General features: G+C 29.6%; 1 protein-coding gene across 1 annotated transcript in view; it reads left to right on the plus strand.

Annotated features, from left to right (window-relative positions):
• Positions 1 to 22,581, plus strand: part of LOC113385752 (homeotic protein ocelliless-like) — a 65,237-nt gene that overhangs the window by 17,663 nt on the left and 24,993 nt on the right. The window contains 1 exon segment of the mRNA XM_026623590.1: positions 18,513 to 18,667. Coding sequence (XP_026479375.1) covers positions 18,513 to 18,667 — 155 coding nt within the window.

Consider the following 22,581-nt stretch of genomic DNA (forward strand, 5'->3'; position numbering starts at 1 on the left):
TACAAGCTTATAATTACTGATTTTTTGTTTTCCTATTTTTTATGTAAAACAAAAATTCGGTCTTTAGATGGTTAAAAATGGCGCCATGTGAAATTTTGATTTTTTTTTTCAATTTATGTTACAAATTTCACAAAAAAATGAGCAGTTACATTTATAAATTAAAGTTGAATACTAATTTAAAAAAAACTTACTTAAAACGAATTTAAAAACGTATATATATACCATATATACTTCCAGAACTTTGATATATTTTTTTCACATTAATTGGTTGAAGTTTGAAATTAATAAGAACCTTTGATTAAAATGTTCGCTATGCCAAACTAAATAATTTTTATCAGATTCTCCAAATCAGATTTGGCAAGGCAAAAGGGTTTATCGAAACACACCTATAGAGATACGCCTAATACTTCCTATATAGCAGATCAACAAAAAATAAAATATTTTTAAGTATCCAAACTTATTTTTATTTTTAATAAATATAGCGTCAAAAACTTATTATATTTATTTATAATTCATTAAATTTATATGTTTTTTGATAAATAGCAGTAAAAATTACATATAATTCTAGAAACTATTCTGCTACCAATTTCATAATACAAAAGTATATATATCTAGTACTAATGTTTTTTTTCAATGTTTATGTAATCAAATTTAAAGATTTTATTTTCAGAACACCATACCATTCATTCGACTAATACTTGTAATTCAGCAGGTGTCTCTTATCAGTTTCTACCTAAAATAAGGATTAACTATTTTTTCTTAAGATCAGCTCGAATCATCGTCGTACGACCATATTACCCTCTGCTCGTTCTCAAAAAGCATAGAAACCGTAAACTTAAATAGCTGTCAAAAACTCTAGTACATGTTAATTAGTAGTAGATTTACCAGTCAAAGAATATTCAGATGGATTAATCCAAATATAAAAAGCAACACTAAAAAATCGTTTTCTTTCCATTTCCTTTTCGTCCGTTGATTTTTATAGTGGTCTAAATATTTTCTATAAAAATATGTGAATGTTTGTATCAACTGTGATGTTAATCCTCTGACACATGGCGTCCTGTTTAATTTTTTAGGATATGACCCTATTATTGGGAGATTTGTAAAAAGTGACAACGGCCTGAAAAAGCATTTTTATGTATAAAAGAAAAATTATACAATATCTATTACTGGACACTTTGGAAGCTGTCACATTTACTAAAATGATATAATATGAACGCCATGGAAATAAGATATGGCCAGTTAAGAAAAAATAGTTAATTCTGCTGATAACCTTCAAAATTGAATAAAGTATGGGACATATGTAATATGTATATAGAGAACAAACTAAATGATTTTATCGTATATACTGATGAAGCACGTACATCAGTATACATTTTTAGATATATTTTATTGTTTCGAAGTAGATTGTGATGCACCAAGTAGGACTACATAGCGTTTTTTCAGATTAGATGTGAATTTAACATAGGTTTGATGAATTCGTTGCTAAAATAAAATAAATTAGTATATTTTTGAGCATTCGGGTAAATTATTATTGCAAAGATAATGTAAAATCTCACATACAGTAAGAATAGAGCTTTTTGTAACTAGTCTTAACATCACTTGAGGGCTTCTGTTAACGAACAATGCTTTTGTTTTCGGAACAAGATCCGATTTTTTAGGTGTTTTAGTGCGAAAATCAGATACATGACTATTTTATTAATTTGTATACTGCTGCACAACAACTACCATCATCATATAAACTAATAACATTCTGATTGAAGCTTTGAAGAGAATGGGTCTTGGAGTGCTTTTTTGAAAACCTTGGTCGCCTAATAAAGTATGTTGTTTATGCATGCAATTTATCATCCAAAATTATTTCAAACTCTTTATCAAATGAGAAATTCCTAGAATTAAAATGGACCTGCAGTTGCCTAAAACTTTTCTCTTATTTAGAATTTTCATGAAGAGGGCAGATTTTTTAATGTTTGAGGTAACCTGGACAAAATCTTAAATCAAACCATTGTTTCATACACAGTGAAAAAAATCAATGAAGATATGAAGAAATCTTCAATTATATTAGAAAGCAATTTATGAGCTACCACGAAGTAAAGTTATTTGATATATTTAAAAATGTTCACAAAAAAACTTAAATCTGGAGACGAAGCGCTACTCTAATTAACTAAGAATTGTCAATTTTTGCTTGATATCCTATAATTGACTTATTCCTAACAGTTAATAGATAAAACACCCTCGATTTCAAGTTCATTCGGAGTATTAAATTGATGATCTAATATGACATTGCAGGTAACGTACCAAATGATATCTACGTATTTAGTCACAGATGCACAATGTAAGCTAGGATAACTTGCAAGTGCCTTTATTGATTTTGTAACATAATACTCAACGAAACCGAACAAATGCATGACATATATATGAGGCGCATATTATACGCTTTGGCTAATTTTCGTATCGATTTTGTCAAAGACTCGTGTCGCACCTTGTTGTAAATATATTAATCATTTACGTCTTATTTAAAAATATTACAATAATGGATAGTATTCATATGAGAGGAGGAAATAGGTTTATTGTAATCAACTTCTATTTACTAAAGGGTTGATAGGCAAGAAGAAAAATTAATAGCATTTTAACCATTAAATTGTGATGCTCACATCGAACTCATGACAAGTATATTCGTTAATTACAGAGTAAGTTGTGCTGCTAGAATATCGAATGAAAAATATGGGTTTATTTTAAGCAATTGAAAAATGTTATTACTAAATTTTACTTCTTTGCAAGCATAATCATATTTCACATACGCATTAAACACAAAACGGATCAAATTTAATGCAAAATTATATAAATAAATGTAAGTAAGTAAGAAGAGTGTTTTATGAAAAGCAATAACTACTTTAAGAAAATATTATTTAAGTAGCTAAATCTTAATTCCATTGATTATTGCAATAATAGGCAGAATTCATACTATTGATTAAATATGGGTATTATTTCCACTTTTCCTAAAGTTTATGCAACTTGCCTTAACGTACACCACTCATAAATATGTACTTATTTTATACAATTATAAATATAATATTCTGAACAACCTGACGCTTTAGAAAATATTTCATTTTTAAATTTTCATTCTTTTGTGCCCATGACAAATATACTCGTCAATACACAAAGATTCTGCCACTTCTCCATGGCGAGTATATTAGTCATTATATATTAGTCAGTCATAGTTAATTGATTACTTTATTTATTAAATTAAAACACGGTAAGTTTGAAGATTATCTTGCATTATTGTCTTTTCGTTAGCTTTACCAATTTTATATTTATTATTTTTTGGCGAAGTATTAATATATCAATAGTAATAATAATATTTATTCGGGTCAATATAATATACTAAATTTTATATTAATAATATACTAATATATACTGATAACAAGGAGATGATGGAAAATATAATATTTTTTTCATATTTAAAGGTTTAATTGTTGAAAAAACTTCTGTGCTATCTATATTTAATAAAGTTTTTTTTCCTTGAAATAAAAAATATACAATGATATATTATAAGCTATTGATACATGAAAAGAGAGAAAAAAATGTTAGAATAGAATAGAAAAAAAATAATAATTTAGAATTTACTCCATGAAGAGAAGTCTTGTGTTTTATAGTGAAGTAAAGTCCTCATCATAAAAAAGACTGAAGTCAACACGTTTTGTAGTAGGTGCTTGTTTTCTAAATTTATTCACTCTATTTCTCGTTAATTTAGCAGAAATATAGTATGTACTTATATTCATTCATAATTACGTGGTATAGTCGTTGACAAAACTGTTGTTTTATCTTCATTATTAAGGTAAATATTTTTTATTATTTATTTTATATATATATATATATGTATATATTAATATATAAATATATATTTATACATTATTTTCATATCTCAGACAGACAGAAGTGTCTGGCATGAGAGATTATGAAAACAGGTTTCATATTTTATATATACATTTCATTAATATAATATCTATTATAATTAAAATATCTCTATTTTTATATAACTCTTCAGTCTTCTTTGTCTTCAATTTCCTTATAATATTTCTTTATTTTTCTCTTAAATTTATCGTCATCATTGGTCATCTTATTATCGTTTGGCAATTCATTATATATTTTACTAGCGCTCAATATGACATTTCCTCTCAACTTCTTTCTATTGTGTTCAATGTGAAAATTGCTGTGTTGTCTAGTGTAGTGTTCATGTATATCTTGATTTGTGTCTATTTTTGTACTTGTTTTAATTCTGTTATATTTCATTTTGTGTATTAATTTGCATTTCTCTATTTTTATTATGTCGTTTAGTGAATGAATGTTCGTTTCTGTTTGTTTGTTGTCTGTACCTATTAAATATAATAATATTGCTTGTCTTCGTCGTCTATTTCTCGTGTCCATGACTAAAACTAAAATGACTAAAATCAAATCTCCTTGTAGTAGGTACTTGTTTTCTCTTAAATTTATTTCCTCTGTATCTCGTTTCACCTCACCCACTTACCTATCTCGAATCTCGCAACGCTTTACCTATTCAATATTCGATAAAGAAAATCGCTCCGTACAGCGTCAACGCAGAGAACACAACACCGAGTGAAATCTAGCATGAATATCTCGCGTTTACGATTCCAAAAGCGCTGAGGCGTCTAGTCGCGCAAATCCGTTGCTGGGAAAACGGCCAGCTGCTGCCATGATATAGACACAATTAAACCAACAATTGCATTATATGTAGGTACCGGCGACAAACTATCTATCTGCATCATAGTTGTTGCTGCGATTTAAAATTCATTTCTATACAACGACAATCAGGCTGCATTTAGTTTTTTTGCTAGATTTTATTTTTAGATTTTCACTTATTAAAATTATCTTTTAGACAACGTGGTGATCTGGTAATTATCTCGTATCTCGTAGGTAAGTGGCTAGAATGACCTAAATCAGAGGTCTCGGGTTCGATCCGCTTCGAGTAGCCTTTTATCAAACAGTAGTGACAACGATTTTTCCTTGGAAATATAGATAGGAATATGCTGCCAAGTAAAAATAGCTCTGATATGACATTGCTGTATAAATAAATATTTGCCCTATTACAAAAACTGTAATAATAATTCGTCGCCCAGGGATGGGACAACTGTTTGGGTTGCCTTCTACAGAACCGACTAGTATTAATATCAGGCAGCCCAACAGCTTATAGGACTGCTGTTTAAAAGATAAAAAATACTGCGTTTATTAGTCCTGGTTGAGAAAAATCGTACTACAAATAAGCAAATATAAAAAATGTGTTAATGAATCATGTTAATAATTTTGCCTGGAAATGAATCTTACAAAATATTTAGAATTTTGTCTACAATATTCTTGTTACAAATCTTCGCGGAGTTCTAATAATCAGCGCAAAAGAAATTTTTTTTGTTAATGACAAAGTGAGTATAGAAAAGTTAGTTAGCTTTTTTTTATAAATTACAATATTTATTACAACTGTTAAATAGTTAACATCTAGTAATATTGATAAATAATAACATAAATTTAAATAAATAAGAGAGCAAAGGATAGAATTTACATGAAAATAATATCCGTAGTATGATGATTTAATATAAAATAAAAGCAAATAATAATAATAAAAATAAAATTAATAAATAATATAAATAAAATTAATACTAAAAAAACAATAAAATATAACAAAATAACAATAATAGAAATAATAAGATAATAATAATAATAATAATAATATTAATGTTGGCGTTTACAAATGGCTATTTATGAGATCATTGGGAATTTTTTGTTTTAGCCTGGTTGGGCGCGCTTCTGAGAATACTTTTTGTGCCAAGTAATTTGGGTGTTAGTTAGTTAACCTATTATATGTGCTTGATGCGCATTTATTGATGTATGCCACCAAGTCTTATATACATTGATGACGGCATATAATTTTATGTGGAAACGTTAGGAAAATTAGAGATTAATTTATGAATTTTGCTTTTTATTTGATGTATCGCCTTAGAAGAACTTACTCACACATCTGCTTTAAAACTCTCGCATACACTTACATATATTATATATATATATATATATATATATATATATATTGATTGTTTCTTTTCCGAACAGTAAATCCAATAATAAAAAACAATTTGTGTTTAAAAACAAACAATATGGATATATAAATTATTACAGGTAAATAATTTTTTGCTTCTCAATTTTATATAAAACCTTTTTTATTTAATTTTTATTACTCTTTACACTGGTATATAATCCATTCTTTTATAATTTTTTTAAATAATCTGTAATGACCATCATTAATTAATGTTAATTAATAGTTTTAAAAAACATTGTATTTTACAGAATAAACCTGATGATGGAACGTATATAGTTCCGAAACGTCGTTATTAAACATCTTCAAAAAACAAATTGTTTTTTATTATTGGATTTACTGTTCAGAAAAGAAACAATCAATATATTGAAAAAATCCAGGACTTATCTATTGAATATATATATATATATATTTATATATATATATATATATATATATATATATATATATGTATAATTTTAAATTGTGTCCTCTGTAAAATAAACTATTTCTTTTGAGTTCATGTGAGTATATGCTATCATATTACTCTCTATAATTAGCAAATTGGCCTATTTATAAGGTATCTTGTTTCACTATTTATTTCATTTTGATTTATCATAAAATCAGTGATGTTTTCACAACTAAATCTTGATGCAATGTTCTTATTTTATTTTCGAATAAATAGTTAGGGAACAAATTTTGCCTATCATAAAATTCAATTACAGTATCAATTATTTCATACGAATTCCATTATTGTGCATCCAATAATTTAATTTTACAATTATTTATTCTACTTTGAGAATCGTTATATAGTGGCAATCGCATACAAATCGGCGGATCCGTTCGTCGCAAAAGGACACCCGTTGATGCCTAATTGCCATAAAAAACGAATACGAGGACAAACAAACAACACAAAAAAGATGTTCGAAGCAAAAAGAAACATCATATAACTGAAAGATACAAATCCGAATTGGAAACGGAGGCGACTGACCACAGTACCCACATCAGAAAAGACACCTATAGGTACGCGTTCGCACACATTCGAGCGCACGTCCGCATATGTGTCATTCGATTCGACACACCTTGACACCTTCTTCGTACCGACGAGTAAAAAGTAAAAACGTAAAAAGAACCTTAGCCCGTTTATATATCTCGCCGCGACTTCTATCTCGGGTAATATCAAAGGGAGCCTGCAAAAGACGTGTAACTTAATATTCCTGTTTTGTTTTTTTTATATTTTTATCATTTTTCGCTAACGCATTTTGCGATGTCAATCTATCCATATCGGTACAATGAGATATATCGTTAGTTATTTTGAGGTTACGTTTTTATTATGATCGCCTTTATTCGGAGAATTTAAAACAACAAACTTGATTTCAGATTGTCCCATTTACTCAATATATAACATTCTAATAATCTATATATATATATATATATATTATATATATATATATATATATATATATACATAGCTGGGCATTAACTCGTTAATCCGTTAATCGTTAATTAACGAAGTTAACATTTTGATTAACGGATTAACTTTTAAGTTAACTTTTAAAAATGTTAACGGACACGTTAACTTCCGTTAAAATGCGAGAAGTCCGTTAATCGTTAATCCAATGCCTACTATTTACCGCACGGCACAGCTTTAGCCAATGCCTTACGGCATAGAGAAAAGATTTGGACTACTCCTGAATGATGAACAGTGCCAACTTGCCGCGGAATTTCACCCAAAGTTTCGGTTAATGTGGCTGGAAACGTATGACAGCAGTAGAGAGGAATGCAGTAAGAAAATGCACGGAAAAAAGGTAGAAGATGCCTTATGGCAAGAAGCAGCGAAAAATTCGAAGGACAGAGATAGTTTAAGTGGCGGAGGGAGCAATAACGATGATGACGAGAAGGAAGACTTTTTCAATTCTGCCACTCAGTCTATAGAAAAATCAAAGAGCTACAAACTCTTTAAAGAATAAAACGCAAATTCTCGTTAAAATGTGGCTGGATATGAAATCAAAAGACTCGTTCAACGATGCTGCATTCCTCGGGAAACAGATTTTCATAAATCTTTTTATTAAATACAATACTGCTATACCCTCAAGCGCTGCAGTTGAACGTTTGTTTTCCACGGGTAAAGACATTTTGACACCAAAACGAGCCTCGCTTTCAGACGAGAACTTCAACATGTTAATGTTCATGAAGGGGAATATGCACCTTATGGCCGACGCTTAACCCGTCGCGCGTTTCCTATTTTTCGCAAAAACTAGCTGTAAATGGAATTCTGTCTTAAGGCAATTAAGGCATCGTTCCTTAAGGCAAATTGCTGGTACTTTCCGTACCTAAAATTATTATTTTTTTAAAAACGATTACATTTTTGAAAAAAAATTACTTCGAAAAAATAAGATTTTTGGACAAAACTATTGGACAAAAAATTAATTTTTTTTGAAAAAAAATAATGTTTTCATTATTTTGACATATTTTGGAAGATCTGAACTTTTTTTCAAAGCAATTTTACTGTTTTAGGACTGCATAGAGACAAAATATAAAGCGCGTAAGCGCCGCGTCGCTGTCTAAAAGATAAACATTGGTACGGAACCCATAGGAATGTAAATAAAATTTATACTTATTGTTAAAATCTCTATAAAATATCTGATAATTTGATGTGCATATGTCTAATGATCATTTTGACTGCCAAATGGCATTTTTTTTTACTTTTTTCATTAGATCTCCGAAACCGCTAGACCTGTCTTCATGAAAAATTTATCAGTTCTTCATAATTGTCAATACAAGTAAAATGTTTTTTGAATTATTAAAATCGGACGCTCCGTTCTCTTAAAAACTGAGTTACCGTTTTTGGCTCAATTTTGCCCCATATCTTCGGAACGGCTAGACCTGCCTTTGCCAAAAACTAATCAACACGTCTTCTTATCAATACGAATCGAATGTTTTGTGAATTATTCAAATCGGTTGATCCGTGTTCCCGAAATCGTCGACGAAAATTTGTATCCGAATACACATACATACACACACACACACACATACATCCATTTTTTCTAAGGTATGCCAAAATATTCAGAAACCTTTGAAACGTCGAGAAATGCAAAAATTTTCATTTTCGATTTTTTTGCGATTACTATAACTTGCCCTACGGAAAGTTAAAAAAAAAACTCTTTCCCTTTATTTAGAAAAAAATTCTTGTAAAAACAATATGCAATCATAAAAACGGAAAGTTGACCAATAGCGTTATCACGGTATGTGATAATTGTGCCATTTTCCTTATACACACGGAAGTGTGCATAAAACGCGCGAGGGGTTAAATTACACATTTGAATTATACAAGTATTTTGTTTTATTCATAACCTGTTAACTTCCAGAACCTAAACTAATAAGTTTTTTAAGTTCACTAACGCAACGATATAAAAATGTAATTTTACACATATTAACGGATTAACGATTAACGTTAACTTGCGTTAATTTTTCCGAAATGTAACGCTTTAACGTTTAACGAAGTTAACTTTTTTTGTAGCGGATTAACGATTAACGAAGTTAACTATTTGATTAACGGTGCCCAGCTATGTATATATATATATATATATATATATATATATATATATATATAGAATTTTGTGATATGAGTGGATCGAATATTAAATGTTAAATATGAACAATACAACACTCAGATTTTTAACACACACTTTATTTAATAATTACAGACGTTTCGAGACCATGGTATGCCTCATCTTCAGTGTAATTTCAAAAACAGTTACTTATATACTACACATTCTTTAATATTTTATTTAAATTACATTTAATTTTTGATAAATATTCTACAGAATATTTCTGTAAGTGTCACATGTTTTTTAGTACTGAGTCAAGCATTGCAAGGAATAGTTGGTGTTTTTTGTATATCAAAAATTAAATGTAATTTAAATTAAATATTAAAGAATGTGTAGTATATAAGTAACTGTTTTTGAAATTACACTGAAGATGAGGCACACCATGGTCTCGAAACGTCTGTAATTATTGAATAAAATGTGTGTTGAAAATCTGAGTGTTGAATTGTTCATATTTAACATTTATATATATATATATATATATATATATATATATATATATATATATATATATATGACTCCTTAAATTCTAGCAGCCAGATCGAAATAAATTACAGTAATTCATTAATTTGAAACTAAGAGAATATAAAAAATGATTTCACATAATTAATGAATATTATATATTATCACTTCTGCGTATGTAACAGATTATAATATTTTCTTTACTATGACTACGTCTGCAATTACACATAATTGCTGAATTTAAATCAGATATTCTCCTAAGAATTAATCAGTTTTCTAAATGCATTCGTTATTGTTAACCATCATACGTAATTGTTAACCATCATTTAGATATTTTTTAGCACGTCCAAAAATTTGGCTGATGTTTAGGATGGAATATATCATATAAAAAATATGATGCATGTAAATATATGTACTTATGACAATTAACCCATTATGGGCCCTCGTCACATTCCAATTTTTTATTCAATTATCCTAAATAATTGTTACTTTTTTGTGAGTCATGAATTTTAAATCTATATCGTTGTCAAAACAAACAGTATATGTACATTCTTATGACTTTTGCTGGACTCTTTAACCTGAAATAACATTTTCATACACAGGAGTGCAAAAACTATAGTTCATTGTGACTTGAGAATCACAATTCAATAATACCAAAAAAATTGTTTAGACAGTTTTATTTTATTTTTCATTCGCATATATAAGCTTATAATTTTTTATGTTTTTCAAATATTTTGGATAGAAAACAAAAATTCAACTCATAGAGGGTTAATATATTACATCTATATGTATTCTATAATAATTTTTACTATATTTTTGTCATCACTAAATTTTTAAATCTAGCTGCACGTGCACGCGTAAATTTAATAAATCTAATGAATAAATTAAATTTTACTAAATATTTTGCACGACGTAAAAAAACTTTCTAATATATAAAGTTTTTAATGGATTGTAACATTAAAAAGCACTACATAATCTGCAGTCTCCAGTAGCCTCTTTAAAGTCATCGCACTCGTGTTATTGCCACGACAGTCCAGTAATATATAACATTAAGAACGCAAATATTATAACAAAGCCTTTTCATTTGGGTTTTATTAAGGCATTCAGTTATAGTCTTTATCTCGCTATTTATACGTAACCTTTTCAAATCCAAAAGTAAAATTTTTGTTTTTGATAATTATTTATAATAAATAAAACGTTTAAGCGAAAAGTTTAATTATTAAATATCTTTTTCTGTGATGTATGTGGTTACGCCTATCAAACCACAAGGTTGTTAGTTCAAAAGCCGCACTCGATGTAACCTGATGTCAAGCAGTAGTGATATCGATGTTCACTTGAGGAAATAGATCAAAAATGTGTTTTCAATGAAACAGATGAAACAGGAAGTCTTATCACAATAGGAAAGACAACTGTTGTGGGTTGTTTTCTAATTGTCATTAGAAACAAAAAATTTCTATAAATTGATAAATAATGATTATAATTGATCATAACAACAGATTGCTATTCAGAAGCAAGCAAAAAATCTTTTGGAACTTGATACAAAAATTGGAACATTTTCAGGAATTGCTATATTTTTATTCAAATTGTTTAACAATATAACGTTTTATAAAAAATAAATAAATTTTATAAAAAAATAAATTGATAAATAATGATTATAATTGTTCATAAGAACAGATTGCTATTCAGGAGCAAGCAAAAAATCTTTTGGAACTTGATACAAAAATTGGAACATTTTCAGGAATTGCTATATTTTTATTCAAATTGTTTAACAATATAACGTTTTATAAAAAATACTTATTACTGCTATGATACCTTCTAGAAAAGCATAACTTGTATGTTTCATTAGAACCAAAATTCTACCTTCATAAAACACTTCCCATATTTTTCTTCTTGTGGAAAAGGCGTTTTTACCAAAGTCTCGTGGCAAGGCGACAAGTGTCGATTTAATCACCGCCGAGGGGATGTTTCAGTGGAAAAGTGCTCGACAATATATTCACTATTCAGTACTCGTCGGTGTGAAATGTAACACGTGCCCCTGGTTAGAAACACAAACAAACGCAGCACGCCTACTGCGTTGAACTAATACACCAGTGACGAGTCGAGTCGTCATGCCCGCAGGCTCTGCAGGCTCCGCAGGCGCTCTCATGGTGTGCACGCCGTCCGATAAGGGATGGTGAATTAATTGAGAGAGCTTCTATCAAAGCCTCTGCTATGCTACTGCTTGACTGCGGAAAATGCCGGATAATTCATTATAGATGCCGCTTCCGGGTGGGAGTTGTTGTGGTAACTTAATAGAGAAGTTGATAAAGAGAAACACATCTGTATTTTATATGATAACATTATGTAGAAAAATTAATTGATTTTTGAAATTTATGTAGAACTCGAAGAAAAGTGTTTTTGCTGTTTTTCAAAAATTTGTCACATGGGTTACCCCCACCTGCGTGGGGTAAGTTATGAATTTTCAAACATCACCGTTTATTTTCCGATAGCAACGTCTTAAGAATCAAGGTAATGGTTGGTTATGCATCTTTTATTTTACTTTGAAATATTGTTGTTAAACATTCTTAACTTCAAAAAAGATATCTGTGTTGGTCCTTTAAGCATCTTTCTACTCTATGTTACAAAAATAAAAGTAAACTAGTGGGGTGGGTGGCATCATGCCTTAAGGCAAATTGCTGGAACTTCCCGTACCGTAACGAAATGTTCGAGGAATACTGAATGTTTTCAAATAAATTATTATAAATATTGTAACATTGTCTAATATTTATAAGTATTATATAAACTGAATTGCAAAGTTGAAATTATTAACGTAAGTAAGTAAATAAGAACTATAGTCAGAATTAAAAATAAAATCTGAATTATTTTCGATATAAAAAAAATTAAAAAAAAAAAAAATGGAACAAAAATTTTTTTTTCCAAAATCAATTATTTTGTTAAGACAAGCAGAAAGTTCTTTAAATCATTCAAATCGGACGCTTAGTTCTCTCAAAAACTGCCATTTTTTACATATTTATCTACGTATCTTTGAAATGACTGGGCCTACCTTTGCCAAAAACTAATAAACACTTTTCCCAATCATTACTAATTGAATGTTTTTTAGATCATTCAAATCGGATACTCCGTTCTCTCAAAAAGTCGATTTCTATTTTCTGCACTCTTTGCTCCGTATCCCCGAAACGGCTAGACCTGCCTTTGCCAAAAACTAATCAGCTCTTTTCCCTATCGATAGGAATCGAATGCTTTTTGAACCATTCAAATCGGTTGATCCGTGCGCCCGAAAACGTGACTGAAAATATGTATCCATACATACATACACACACACACACATCCATTTTATCTGAGGTATGCCAAAATGTTCAGAAACGTTCAAAACGTCGAGAAATGTAATAATTTTCAATTCCGATTTTCGGCCCATTGCAATAACTTAATCTACGGGAAGTTAATTAAATATTAATTTGGACATTTGTCTATGTGATAATACTGAAATACTGTTCTTAGTCATAAAATCAAATCATACAAGTAAAGAGTTAGTGTCACAATCATTCACAGCCGAGGGTCGGTTGTGACAAGCATAAAAATAGGTTCAAAAATAAAAGCTAAACACCTAAATTGTTTAAAGTCTATCCTTAAAAACGACATTTATTGTCAGAAATATTATATATAACACAACTAAAATAATATAATAAGATAAATATTATATGTAACACAACACTATATAATCATTTAAACAAAGCTTATAAATAAAATATAACAATATATAACCGAATATATTTTTTTAAACAAGAAATCTGTGTGAAATCTTCTGTTTACTTGTATTGAATTTTTCTTTTTCTTTCTCTTTTATATTTAAAAATTATTTGCTGGTAAATAATTACTAATGTTCAACTTACAGTACAATAACAAACAAATTAATCTATCTGTATACAAGTAACAGTAATTATTAAAGGAAATCGAACAAAAAAATTTACTCTTTAAAAGCAATTTGGTCAAGAGATCATATTAGGGTAGGGCGCTGACTCAACGCAATAATGGAAACTTGTTCCAACAAACATACTTTAACTTTCTTCCTTTGGACATTACCTGCAAATCAGTATAGTTTTGGACATTACCTGTAAATCAGTTTAGTATAGAATGTCACTACCGCAACCTGGCACAATGGTACCCAGTCTCCCCTACTGTTCAATGCTCCCCTACTGTAAACTGGTTAAATAATAGTAGGTGATATGCATCAGTATCTTGGTCATCTTTTCTCGAGGTTATTGAAAGTTTTTGATGTTGGCGTCGAGTACAAATCATTTACTAAAGGTTCAAATAACAACAATAGAAACATGTATAATTACTATGCTTTGTTTTGCAATTTGTTAATTAAATTGTTATCGCCTTATCAATAAAAACATTTATTCAAAATTCGAGTTTTTATGCAGTCATTCATAATGAGTTATGCAAATAAATGATAATTGAGCATACAATCGGTGTACATTTATCAAACCAAGGTCGATCGGTCTGTCAAACTCTCCTTAAAAAAGCAATGCGTGAACCGCCAATGTTTTATCAGTGCGTTGTGTTCGTGTTATTTTTGGCAAATTCAATTGAGATATTGGCCGCAAGGGAATTGCCCTTTCTTTTGCCTTGACTGTGTCATAGTATCCCCGCTGAGTACACATCGGCACGTTTCCCGTTTAGAGAGCAAACAAACCATGATGATTGACTGTATAAATACAAATTCGCTCATAGGCGCGAACTTTGTGGTTGGGCAGGTGGGGGGGTTAAAGGAGCTTGATTATCAAAAAATAACTTAAAAATTTATGACAGTAAATTATGTCAGATATCATAGTCGTTAATAATAGAGATCTACTTTTTTCCGACATTTTTATTTTAAAGTTTCAGTGCAATTTTTGTGCACAGCAAAAGTAGCGTATAATTTATTAAAATTAAAAAATATAATTGCACTCCTGTTTAGATAATATATTAACAGTAGGCATAAATATTAAAATAATTGTAAGTATAAATATGTATCTGCACAATACTACAAAAACTATCTCGAAAGTTCTAAAAATGTGGTGCTGGAGCCGACTGAAGAAGATAAAGTGGACAGACAAGATAATAACAGATGAAGAATTGCAGAAAAGAGTGGACAAAGAAAGGACTCTACTGTGCACGATTATTAAAAGTAAAAGGAAACTGGACCGGATCCATCCTGCAAAAAGTGCTCAAGACTTGTCAAATGTAATACAGAACAGGACTGAGAGAAAAAACTCAGGACACTGAAAGCCTACGCACAAGATGCATGGAAGCAGTTGTTTTGAAAGGAAAATGCATAAACTAGAATAAAAAAGTAATTAATGGTAATAAAATGTTGATGAAAATGATAAACACAGGAGGAAAAATATCATTGTTTTTTTTCTCAAACACTCTCAAATCATAGATATGCCTTCGGGCAGAATAACAATATTATAATTACCTACCATAATATTCTCTAAATGTAAGACTCAATTTTTTTAGTACGCCTATGTGTTCACTAGCAGCCACATATTATATAAATTGTACGTAACTCTTGCGATAAAATGATATGCAGTATAATTGAATTACACGACTGAAATATGAGTCTACTTGAGAAAAGTGGAGTCGACGCGTGTCTAGTTGATTTGAAATACATGTACCAAATATAAGGATTGCGTGGAAATATATAAGTGCTATATTGAATATTGTGAAAAGTGGAAGAAGTCATTTACCTAAAAATAATAAATAAAACTATTCTCCAAGCATCATCGAATTGTTCATAATATTATGATAATGCTTACATTCCGATTATGTTGGATGATATAAAGTTTATTGGATGGGGTATTACTTGGAGATATTACCCATGTAACTTTTATCTTTCGTTTATAAGACTTTTAGATGTGAAAAAAAGACAACATTGGGATTTTAGAACAGTTGAAACATAAAAATGTTTCATTGCTTGTTGAAACATTATATCTTGATTTGGATATTACAGTTTAGTCGATAAACTTGGAGACATTCACAATGTTTTGTTAAAAAGATTTTTAGATATGAAAAGTAATAAGATATCATTGGGTTTTTAAAACAGTGGAAACGTTAAAATGTTTTAGTACCTATTGAAAAATTATATCATTATTAGATATAAAAGACAGTAAAATCGATGAGGTATAACTTGGAGGCATTCTCATCATGTAGCTTTCATTTTTAGTTCATGAAATTTTTAGACTTGAAACGGGATAAAACAACATCGGGGTTTCAAAATGGTGGCAACATACAAATGATTTAGTATCTATTGGAACATTGTATCTAGAGATAGATAATACAGTATAGTTTATAAGATTTTTAGATATAAACAGGAATATGACTTTATTGTGATTTTAATACAGTTTTTTTTTTTTTTTTTTTTTTTTTTTTTTTTTTTAATTTTTATTTTCAATAGCAATCAGAATACATGACTATTCTATGAGCTATTTGGCTTATGTCATTTACTCACACACATACACACACACTTGCAAACACACATATAAATTTATCGGATCAATATTACAATCATGTTTAGAGAATCACTTCAATAAATGATTCAATTATTCTGTTCATATTATCTAAGGTTCCTCCATATTATCTTCGGGCAGCTTCTTCTTCAGTCTTCTTGAAGTTGATGTCTCAAGAAGATGAGAGACTATATGGTTTGAATGATGTTGTAGTTTTTGAAAATGTTTTATACTGTTGATTTGTATTATTTTATTTATAAAATCAATATGAAGATCGTCGTGTAAAGTTTTGTTACTAACAAACCACGGAGCATCAGTAATCTGCCTCAACATTTTCGATTGGGCACGTTTATTTTAATACAGTTGATTTACAAAAATGTTTTAGTATTGAAACTTTATATCTAAAAATTCACAATAAATGTGTCTCCACAATGAACGAGCATGCTCGCGAATCGATATTTTTGCCCTGAATCGCGGTTGGCAAACCGTCCCCGCGACCGTCCGCCTGATGTCGGTTCGCGTCTCACGCAGCGAACATAATCTCCGACGGAAATGGTGGAGATATAATCCCAGTTGAAAAGGCAACCGCTCTTTCTCTATCTTCCTTCATGAGGTCGTTTTCTATGTGTGCATAAAATATGTACAAACGCTATAAACGTGGTACATAGATGTATATGGACCTATATACACAATATATAGGTACAGTTCTGCTCTGCTCTGCTCTTAAGTCAGCCTGCTCTTTATAGCGACAGTTCGTTCATATAGTTACGCTTCCTTGCTTTACTTTGGACTTTCTTGTGTCCACGCTAGCAGAAATTAATTTTCTGGGTCGTTTTCTAATTTTTTATATCATTTACTAACTGACATTCATATGAAGTTTTCACATGCAAGCAAAATCTTGTACCTTTACTCCTAATGGTTAATAAAAATAAATATTTAACAATAAATCCTTTATTTGTTTCATTTTTTCATATTTTCAATAATAGTCTATATTTTATATAAAATGTCCTATTCTTTGGGATGCTGCGGAGTGCAATTGTGAAACATACTGATCTAGAATTAATATTTCTAATTTATTACGATGTAGATTTTAAAATCCATAGTTCCTGTTAATTATTACTAGTAACTTTTAAATGCTAGTCATTTCAGAATATACTTGCAAGCAAAATCTGAAATCTGTTAATTAATTATTCTATCATCGCTCATATACAGATAAAAATTTAATACGCGTAGTATTTGAGATTTTTGTTGCACTAAACAACTTTCTCAAATCCTTTTAAAATATGTAATAGTTCTATGGTATTAAATATTTAATATTTCTGTATCATTTTTTGAACTAGTTTTTGCAGTTATCTAAAAGGTACTAGTTCGCATATATAATTGTTAAATGCAGATTGCTAATTAATATTCTCGTTATGCATTTATGCAGATGTGCTTATTATAATTTATTAAAGGTTTAACTCTTCTCGGTCTTTTCATTTGCATTTTATAACGAAGATTATACCGTAAGTAAGCGCCGTTTCATTTCATAGTTGCATTAAAAAATGTCTAATGTATGTGCAACACTTCATTTTAATGCTCACTCTTACTATGTGTTAATATTATGGTAATATTATATGTATTTGTGGAATTACTTATAAAAATCTGATGACTATTCTGAATTGATACAGAAAACATAAATATTTGAGTTTTGAGCGTAATTAGTGCGCATATGTTATTTTCATTAATCTGATAGATTGTCTCATAAGCAGCTGAAACGTATGAATCAATATCAAACTAATAATTAATTTTGGTAAAATTTATCTGTTATGGTAGTATGTACTTACAATTACAACTGTTACAATATTATTATTAACATCTGAATGTAATCTCTAGGTGTAAACCCACGAAAGCAAAGGAGAGAAAGGACAACATTCACCCGCGCTCAACTAGATGTTTTAGAATCTCTTTTTGGAAAAACGAGGTATCCTGATATATTCATGAGGGAAGAAGTAGCGCTGAAAATCAACCTGCCAGAATCACGAGTACAGGTAAAAATTAATTAATTACTTATTTTTGTAAATTTATTATAATAGTTGGATTGCAAAATGTTATCGATTTTATAACTATAAATTTTATAGAGTTAATGTGATAGCTTAAAATATCAGTTGTATCGCGGTGTAAAAAATATCAGTTGCAGATGGTGCAAAATACACGAAAAGCTTGTTTGAACTTCGAACCATTAACGAAAAATAAACAAAATCTCAGTTAGGGTTACATATTATACATCCTGTTCGGGTGACTATCATTCACGTTTTGGCGACAATAAAAATAATAACACCTCCCCACAGCGGAAAATCACAGCTCCTCGGTGTTATAAGTACGTTGTTCGCCCTTTCCGCGTGAAACGCGAATCGTGATGCGTGTACAAACATAGTAGAAATTCATACGGGCCATAAATCACGTTCTACCAGAACGGGCCCACACTCGTAGTCAGGCGTGCTCAAATTATTTGTAACAAGGGCCAGAAACTGTACTTTGTAGTGCAGACCTCTGAAGGCGTTAAGCCTTGGACTTATGCATGTCCCGAAAGTAATGAGATTTTTAAATGAGTTTTAATACTTTCGTTTTGGAATAAAAATATATTTGCGATATAAAAACTATCAATTGAAAATTGGATAAACATTATGATATAGTTAGCCTTTCGACATTAATCTGTTGGAATTTCTATAATTTATAGTATGGGACCGTTCAAGTATTACGTAAGCACTATAGGAGGGCGGGCGGGTTATTGATTTGCTTACTTTGGGTAAGAAATTTGCTTACTTTTGCTGACAAGGGAGAAGGGGGGGGGGAATAATTGTAATAAATCTGCGTCAAATTTTTCCGAAAATTAAGTTGTTTAAATTCTTTTCAGTGGTAATTTGAAAATTTATTTATTATTTATAATTAACTTGCAATAGTATTGTTATAAATAAATACAAAAAATAACATTGTGCTTATTTATGCCCAAAGATCTATTTTTTTTTAATTTAATCATTGCGAAAGATTTGCCTATTCCAAATTAAATCATATATTAGAACTTTTTAATGATTCATCGAGTACCATACTAAAAGATGCTTATAAAAATCTAGATGGTTGTGCCATTTTTACTTATAATTTTCGAGTTACGAGTTTTTACTTATAAGATTACGAGAGATTATAAATGGCATAGTTTAATTATTTCAACGAAGATTTTGTATAGTATAACTAAATTTCCTAAAACCATCTACTAACATTTAATATTGACCTCTTTTCCGTAAGGATAAGCATCTTTGTTTTTGTTTTATTCCATAGTTTCATGTCCTATGCGATAAATTTCGATTCTTTCAATTTTATTTGAAATGCCAATCATAGTAATAAAATTTTATGGATTCATATAATTTAGTCCATATTAATTTTATGGGCAGTTCTAATAACTTTTCAAAATATTTAATTGCATGCGTTTTTTTGTGTGCAAACATGATCTTAAATAATAACCGCTGTAGATATATTTTTAATGAGTTACGTTTTAATTGTAGTTTTACTACATATATATTATATAATAGGGTAGAGTAGGGCTTGATGATCCGCGGGTAAAAAGATCCACTACCGATATCTCAAATAGTAAAGTTTTAGTTTTACAATAAAAATTAACAACAATATTTGGAAGTAGAGGCAAAAAGATATAACCTGCCATTACCTTGATTTTTACAACGCTGCAATCAGGAGATATATGGCAAGGATTGAAAATCTATAACAAAAGTTTTTTTTTCTTTGATAGTTGCGAGCGCTGTTGTGTAGTTTACGAGACCTTAATAAGATTTTTAAGTATTCGATATTTAATTGTTTTATAAGATGTTTATTAATTTTAAGTTAGATTCAATAACACAATTTAACATTCATTTGACTGATGTGTCTCACAATTTTTAAATTCAGCAGCATTGTTGTTGCCTAATAAGTTATTTGTCATTGTACACAAATAATTTAAATAGATTTAAATTATTTAAAATGTTAAATAATTATGCTCATTATTCTATACAAACTAATTAAAGCTTTACAATGAATCCACCTCAGCGTTTGTGCCCTTAGATCATTTACTGTGCCCATAGATCTTTGCTCTTTGCAGACCTCGCCTGGCATATACCTGCTTCGCGTACAATGTGTTCGCCGCTACGCGTAAATTCAAACGTCGTCGTCGTACAATAATTTACCGCCGTAATTTATTTATATGTAAATAAACGGCAATGGCTAGCCGCCTGACAACCGCCGCTCCTGATAACCATTGCCTGGCTCCCGGCCGTCAGGCAATCCGAAACGCAAACATAACTCCAAGTAACAATATAACGTTATAGCCTAAGCTCGGGAGATCCGTAATAATGCCTTCGGGACCAAACGCGCACATTATTTCAATGACTCTATTTAATAAGACCGGAACGAGGGAAGTGCTCTGACCTAAATCAAAATTATGAAATTAACTGTACAGAGGGTGTTGTGGCATTTATTTTTAATATTTATTTCCAAATGGTCTATAGTCATTGTTAGAGAAACAGATTCAGAGTGCACTATTTCGTATAATTTTAGATGATTGTGTTTATACTCAATTCAACTTTCTTCACATAATTTTTATTTAATTGAAACGTGAGTTTTTTGATTAATATATAAATAAATTGTTTTCTTCTTGTTTTTATCACGTGGTTGACGAAAGAACTCTTATGAGCACAATCATTAGAAAGAAAATAAACAGGATCGGACCCATTCTGACATTCGCGAAAAGTGAAAATATTATATAATAGAAATAAAAATTAAATAAAGAGCTGGAAGCTTAAGCACAGGAAAGGAAGTTTGGTAAGGAAAATACATAAAAGTGAACTATCTCACATCAGATGACAAATAATATTTTTGCCAAAAATATGGTTTTATACAGCATAAAATACAGAAATGTGGAATGTGTACCTATGTAGATATGGATAAAAAATTAAAATTAAGGTACAGGCATTGAAAACAAAATAAATTAAAAATATTTTTGAAATCAGTAGATACTAAACATCAAAGAACCTTATCAAAATTCTATGTCAAAGAAGCTTATCAAAAATCAATGAAAATCAAATAGCTTTACTGTGTTTGCTTGTGTGCTTCAGCAGTACCATAATTTGAAGTAGGAATCTGGAAAAATAATACAGCACTATACCATTTAGAAGTTCAGAATTTTAATGAAATAGTTATATTTTTGTAATAAAGTATTCTAACAGCGATAGCTTCTATAAATATAGATAGTAAAAAATTACTTTATTCATTTAATTTTATAAAGACCATTTTTGATCTATATATTTGGAATGCACTGGTCCACCCTGAATAAGTTGCTGCGTTTACTACACAGGGTGTTCCAGATCTAGTTATTCATCATCATTATTATGAAAAAAATTTGAAAAATGATTATTCACGTATGTAGTTTGAAAGTGTGACCATTTTTCAGTTATCGTGGTGAACATTTATTAATTTTGTTCATTTAAGTTTTGAATCCGTTACCGTAATTAATATTTCTAGGATCTCAGTAAAAAATAATGACAAAAATGCACAATGTTTTCAATAATTAAGACTTTTTATTGAACTACGAAAGGTACATTCAGGAGCTTTCCTTTATAAAAAATGTACTAATGTGAGTTTCTTTAAGAGCGCATTTAATCAGGATTGTAGAATGGTAAAATACTTAATAGCTTCATAATAAGAGTTTGAATAACAAAATAAAAATCTAAACTTAATACGATTTTTGCAAGTACATTCACTCGCATTTGGTCACAATATTATCATCACGTTTCCACTTGGCGTTGAGTTCTGGGATACCATGTATATTATTAAATTATTAGCGATAATAAATACTTATGATACATAGTTTGGGATGCACAATTTAAGATCTATCACTTGCAAAATCGTGTTTACTATTGTT

The sequence above is a fragment of the Ctenocephalides felis genome, unplaced genomic scaffold (genome assembly GCF_003426905.1).
Source record: "Ctenocephalides felis isolate EL2017-DRISC unplaced genomic scaffold, ASM342690v1 CF-g0.4_SCAFFOLD_03571, whole genome shotgun sequence".
In the NCBI taxonomy this organism is placed as follows: Eukaryota; Metazoa; Arthropoda; class Insecta; order Siphonaptera; family Pulicidae; genus Ctenocephalides; species Ctenocephalides felis.